The sequence below is a fragment of the Mustelus asterias genome, unplaced genomic scaffold (genome assembly GCF_964213995.1).
Source record: "Mustelus asterias unplaced genomic scaffold, sMusAst1.hap1.1 HAP1_SCAFFOLD_3593, whole genome shotgun sequence".
NCBI lineage: Eukaryota > Metazoa > Chordata > Chondrichthyes > Carcharhiniformes > Triakidae > Mustelus > Mustelus asterias.
In genome coordinates, this window is record NW_027593538.1 from 24,608 (window position 1) to 30,668 (window position 6,061).

The following is a 6,061-nucleotide window of genomic DNA, read 5'->3' on the forward strand; positions in this document are numbered from 1 at the left end:
AGGAGTTCGGGGTGGTTTATATATAGAATAACAGATACCCGGGAGTGAGTTACAGACTGGGATCTAATCGAGGGGTTCGGGGTGGTTTATATATAGAATAACAGATACCCAGGAGTGAGTTACAGACTGGAATCTAATCGAGGGGTTCGGGGGGGGGTTTATATATAGAATAACAGATACCCAGGAGTGAGTTACAGACTGGAATCTAATCGAGGGGTTCAGGGGGGGGGGGGTTTATATATAGAACAACAGATACCCAGGAGTGAGTTACAGACTGGAATCTAATCGAGGGGTTCAGAGGGGGGGTTTATATATAGAATAACCGATACCCGGGAGTGAGTTACAGACTGGGATCTAATCGAGGGGTTCGGGCGGTTTATATATAGAATAACAGATATCCGGGAGTGAGTTACAGACTGGAATCTAATCGAGGGGTTCGGGGGTGGTTTATATATAGAATAACAGATACCCGGGAGTGAGTTACAGACTGGAATCTAATCGAGGGGTTCGGGGTGGTTTATATATAGAATAACAGATACCCGGGAGTGAGTTACAGACTGGAATCTAATCGAGGGGTTCGGGGGGGTTTATATATAGAATAACAGATACCCGGGAGTGAGTTACAGACTGGAATCTAATCGAGGGGTTCGGGGTGGTTTATATATAGAATATCAGATACCCGGGAGTGAGTTACAGACTGGAATCTAATCGAGGGGTTCGGGGGGGTTTATATATAGAATAACAGATACCCGGGAGTGAGTTACGGACTGGAATCTAATCGAGGGGTTCGGGGTGGTTTATATATAGAATAACAGATACCCGGGAGTGAGTTACAGACTGGAATCTAATCGAGGGGTTCGGGGTGGTTTATATATAGAATAACAGATACCCGGGAGTGAGTTACAGACTGGAATCTAATCGAGGGGTTCGGGATGGTTTATATATAGAATAACAGATACCCGGGAGTGAGTTACAGACTGGAATCTAATCGAGGGGTTCGGGGTGGTTTATATATAGAATAACAGATACCCGGGAGTGAGTTACAGACTGGAATCTAATCGAGGGGTTTGGGGTGGTTTATATATAGAATAACAGATACCCGGGAGTGAGTTACAGACTGGAATCTAATCGAGGGGTTGGGGGCGACAGCTCACCATATTGTGCTGAGAGAAGGTGGTCGGGGGAGACGGCTGGGTCACTGGGTGCTGCTTCGAGTTGTTGAACACCAGGGGCTGGGAGAGGGTGGGGGAGGCTGAGGCGTCCAGGGGGGCCGGCTCGTTCTCGGAAGAGGAAGGCTGTTTCCCCAGCAACACTGCCAGATCGATCCTGCGATAGGGAAGAAAGGAGATGACGTTAAGCCAAGTGTGGAACAGCCTACGTCAAGAGGCCTTGCGCACCCTGACCCTGCCAACCGAGCGCGTGCAGTGGTAACCAAATTAAACCAAAACCGTTCGGTAAAACACTACGACATAAATCCGCTACAGAAAGCGAACCCAGGGCAGAATTTCTAACACAGTTGCATGAATGCAAACGGGACAGTGAGTCATATAAATCTTTCGCATTCTTAGGAGGAACGGTACGCCTTCTGCACAAGTGGTTAGCACTGCTGCCTCACAGCACCAGCGACCCGGGTTCGATTCCCGCCTTGGGTCACTGTCTGTGTGGAGTCTGCACATCCTCCCCGTGTCTGCGTGGGTTTCCTCCGGGTCCTCCGGTTTCCTCCCACAGTCCAAAAGACACTGGTTAGGTGAATTGGCCATGCTAAATTGCCCCTTAGTGTCCAAAGATGTGCAGGTTGGGTGGATTGGCCGTGCTAAATTGTCCCTTAGTGTCCAAAGATGTGCAGGTTAGGTGGATTGGCCGTGCTAAGTTGCCCCTTAGTGTCCAAAGATGTGCAGGTTAGGTGGATTGGCCACGCTAAATTGCCCCTTAGTGTCCAAAGATGCGCGGGTTAGGTGGATTGGCCATGCTAAATTGCCCCTTAGTGTCCAAAGATGTGCAGGTTAGGTGGATTGGTCATGCTAAATTGTCCCTTAGTGTCCAAAGATGTGCAGGTTAGGTGGATTGGCCGTGCTAAATTGTCCCTTAGTGTCCAAAGATGTGCAGGTTGGGTGGATTGGCCGTGCTAAATTGTCCCTTCGTGTCCAAAGATGTGCAGGTTAGGTGGATTGGCCACGCTAAATTGCCCCTTAGTGTCCAAAGATGCGCGGGTTAGGTGGATTGGCCATGCTTAATTGCCCCTTAGTGTCCCAGGGTGTGTATGTTAGAGGGTTAGGAGGGCAACTATGTGGGATTTCAGGAATAGGAGCTGGGAGGCATTGTTGTCGGTGCAGACTCGATGGGCCGAATGGCCTTCTTCTGCACTGTAGGGTTTCTATGATTCTACTCGTGACTAATAAATACTTTTACTTTAACGTCATGTGAGACCTTGTCAAAAGTCTTTGGAAAGTCTAAATAAAGCACATCTACTGGTTCTCCCAGGTCCATCCTCAGTCCTAACGTGAAGCAGGGTACGCCACTCAGTCCCTCCAGCCCATTCATGGCCCACTGGATTGTAACGATGGGCCGAAGGGCCTTTGCTGCGTTGTGTGACCCCCCCTCTCCCCCCCCCTCGATGGGGCAGAGTCACACTTTTCTGCGTTTCTTCTGAGCGCGCGCTTGGGCGAGCAAGCGACGGCGGAGGCGGGAGAACGCGTCACGTACCTCTGTCCTGCCGTGATTGTCAGAGTCTCGGTCCCTGAAGGAAGGGGCCCAACGTTGGAGGCGGTGAAGATCTTTGTCTCGGAGAGCTGGTGGGGGGGGGGTGGGTGAAAGGAGAGGAAGTCAATTTTGGTCGGAAGGCAAGCGAGGAAAGATCTTAAAAAGAAAAATACATTGTCAGTTCCCCAATGGCAGGCTGGCAAAACATCTCTGCCAGCCTCTAACACACCAGCTGAGACCCTCTCAAAATGGTGGCCCCCTGCAAATGGAGGCAGCGGCTGTCAAGTTGGGTGCTCTTGTCTGCGCCATTCTCACATCACCTCATGCAGTGGAACCTGCCGTGGAAACATGCAGTAGAAACAGGCCGACACTATAGTTAAGAAAGCCCCACCAACGCCTCTACTTTCTCGGAAGACTAAGGAAATTTGGCATGTCCGCTACGACTCTCACCAACTTTTACAGATGCACCATAGAAAGCATTCTTTCTGGTTGTATCACAGCTTGGTCTGGGGCTCCTGCTCTGCCCAAGACCGCAAGGAACTACAAAAGGTCGTGAATGTAGCCCAGTCCCATCACGCAAACCAACCTCCCATCCATTGACTCTGTCGACACTTCCCGCTGCCTCGGGAAAAGCAGCCGGCATAATCAAGGACCCCCACGCACCCCGGACATTCTCTCTTCCACCTTCTTCCATCAGGGAAAAAGATACAAAAATCTGAGGTCACGTACCGACCGACTCAAGAACAGCTTCTTCCCTGCTGCCGTCTGACTTTTGAATGGACCTACCTCACATTAAGTTGATCTTTCTCTACACCCTAGCTATGACTGTAACACTACATTCTGCACTCTCGTTTCCTTCTCTATGAATGGTATGCTTCGTCTGTATAGCGCGCAAGAAACAATACTTTTCACTGTGTCCCGATACATGGAACAATAATAAATCAAATCAAAAACACAGTTGACAAACTCACCCTTCGCTTAAGAGCTTCCGTCCAAGAATGCTCCCAGCTAAACGATTAGAATTCCTACAGTGCAGAAGGAGACCATTCGGCCCATCGAGTCTGCACTGACCACAATCCCACCCAGTCCCTATCCCTGTAGCCCCATGTATTTACCCTGCTAGCCCCCCTGGGGGTGGCCCAGTGGGTTAGCACTGCTACCTCACGGAGCCAGGGTCCCGGGTTCGATTCCCGGCTCGGGTCACTGTCTGAGCGGAGTCTGCACGTTCTCCCCGTGTCTGCGTGGGTTTCCTCCGGATTCCTCCCACAGTCTGAAGGACGTGCTGGTTAGGGTGGATTGGCCGTGATAAATTATCTCAGTGTAACCCAAACAGGAGTGCGGCGCCTAGGGGATTTTGATAGTAACCTCATTGCGGTGTTAATGTAAGCCGACTTGTGACACTAATAAATAAAACTTAAACTTAAAGGGTTGACCCTTTACTCTGAGGCTGTGCCCTTGGGTCCTAGTCTCTCCGACTAATGGAAACATCTCCCCCACGTCCACTCTATCCAGGCCTTTCTGCAAGTTTCAATATGATCCCCCCTTGTAGAGTCGACAGTGCAGGAGGAGGCCATTTGGCCCATCGAGCCTGCACCAACAACAGTCCCACCCAGGTCCTATTGCCGCAATCCTCCTAATCCCCCTGACACGGCAATTTAGCACGGCCAATCCACCTAACCTACACATCTTTGGACACTAAGGGACAATTTAGCACGGCCAATCCACCTAACCTACACATCTTTGGACACTAAGGGACAATTTAGCACGGCCAATCCACCTAACCTACACATCTTTGGACACTAAGGGACAATTTAGCACGGCCAATCCACCTAACCTACACATCTTTGGACACTAAGGGACAATTTAGCACGGCCAATCCACCTAACCTACACATCTTTGGACACTAAGGGACAATTTAGCACGGCCAATCCACCTAACCTACGCATCTTTGGACACTAAGGGACAACTTAGCACGGCCAATCCACCTAACCTACGCATCTTTGGACACTAAGGGACAATTTAGCACGGCCAATCCACCTAACCTACGCATCTTTGGACACTAAGGGACAACTTAGCACGGCCAATCCACCTAACCTACGCATCTTTGGACACTAAGGGACAATTTAGCACGGCCAATCCACCTAACCTACGCATCTTTGGACACTAAGGGACAACTTAGCACGGCCAATCCACCTAACCTACGCATCTTTGGACACTAAGGGACAATTTAGCATGGCCAATCCACCTATCCTACATATCTTTGGAGTGTGGGAGGAAACCGGAACACCCGGAGGAAACCCACGCAGACACGGGGAGAACGTGCAGACTCCGCACAGTGACCCAGGCCCGGGAATCGAACCCGGGTCCCTGGCGCCGTGAAGCAGCAGCACTCACCACCGTGCCGCCCCTCTCTTCTAAACTCCATCGGGTACAGACCCAGAGTCCTCAAACGCTCCTCATACGTCAAGCCTTTCATTCCTGGGATCCTTCTTGTGAACCCTCTCTGGACCCTCGCCAAGGCCGGCACACATCCTTCCTTAGATACGGGGCCCAAAACAGCTCACATCTCTTGATTTCCACCTCCAAAAACAGTCCAGAGTTCCACCAAGTCTTGAGTCCACATCAAGGCTGAGTCTCCATAGCTCCCAGGGGTGGAGGATGCCAAAGATTGCCAACTCTCCTCATCGCAATCCAAAATGGCCGACCCTTTACCTCCGAGGTCGTGACCCCTCCGCTGTCGTCCCTTCAGCCAGGTATTTTAGTCAGGGGTTGCCCGTCAACCTCTCCTGCAGTCGTAAGCTTCTGCGAAAGAGCCTCTCACCGCTCTGGAAATGTAGCCCTCGCCTGCTCCACTGTGAGACAGCACCCTCCCCGCAGGAATCCATCGACCTGCTGAATTGTCGATAAACCACCCCCCCCCCCCCCCCCGGCCAACCCCACACCAACTCAAGCACGTCAACAGAAGCAGAAAGTGCCGGAAAATCTCAGCAGGTCTGGCAGCACCCAGTGGAGACTTACTCAGCAGAGTATCAGAGAGAGGAAGAGAGTGGGGGAGCCGGGAGGGGAAGGGGGAGGCGGGAGGGGGGAGAGGGGGCCCGGAGGGGGTAGGGAGTGGCCGGGGGGAGAGATGAGAAGTTGCTCTTACCTGGTAGCAGCCATTAACTGCTTTGGGAGGGTGTCGTTTGTCAGCAGGATTCAGGAGGTTGGCAGCTGCTGGCTGTAATACAGGGGAAACTCGAGATATCAACACAGGAGGGGCTGCTCGGACACAAACACAACCGCCGCTGTGGCCTCACTAACACAACGTTTCTCGCAGCCACAGCGCCCAACCCCAAAGCAGGTGACCAGAGAGACCCCGGGG

The 6,061-nt window shown here is 51.7% G+C and overlaps 1 protein-coding gene across 1 annotated transcript in view; it reads right to left on the minus strand.

Annotated features, from left to right (window-relative positions):
- The window catches only part of LOC144490677 (ubiquitin-associated protein 2-like), a gene marked incomplete at both ends in the record, with an annotated part of 29,564 nt that extends 23,573 nt beyond the window's left edge, over window positions 1–5,991 (minus strand). Inside the window, 3 exons of the mRNA XM_078208378.1 lie at window positions 1,155–1,326; window positions 2,704–2,789; window positions 5,846–5,991. Of these exons, the coding sequence (XP_078064504.1) occupies window positions 1,155–1,326; window positions 2,704–2,789; window positions 5,846–5,991 (404 nt within the window). The remainder of the gene's footprint in view (window positions 1–1,154; window positions 1,327–2,703; window positions 2,790–5,845) is intronic.
- Between the last annotated feature and the right edge of the window lie 70 nt (window positions 5,992–6,061).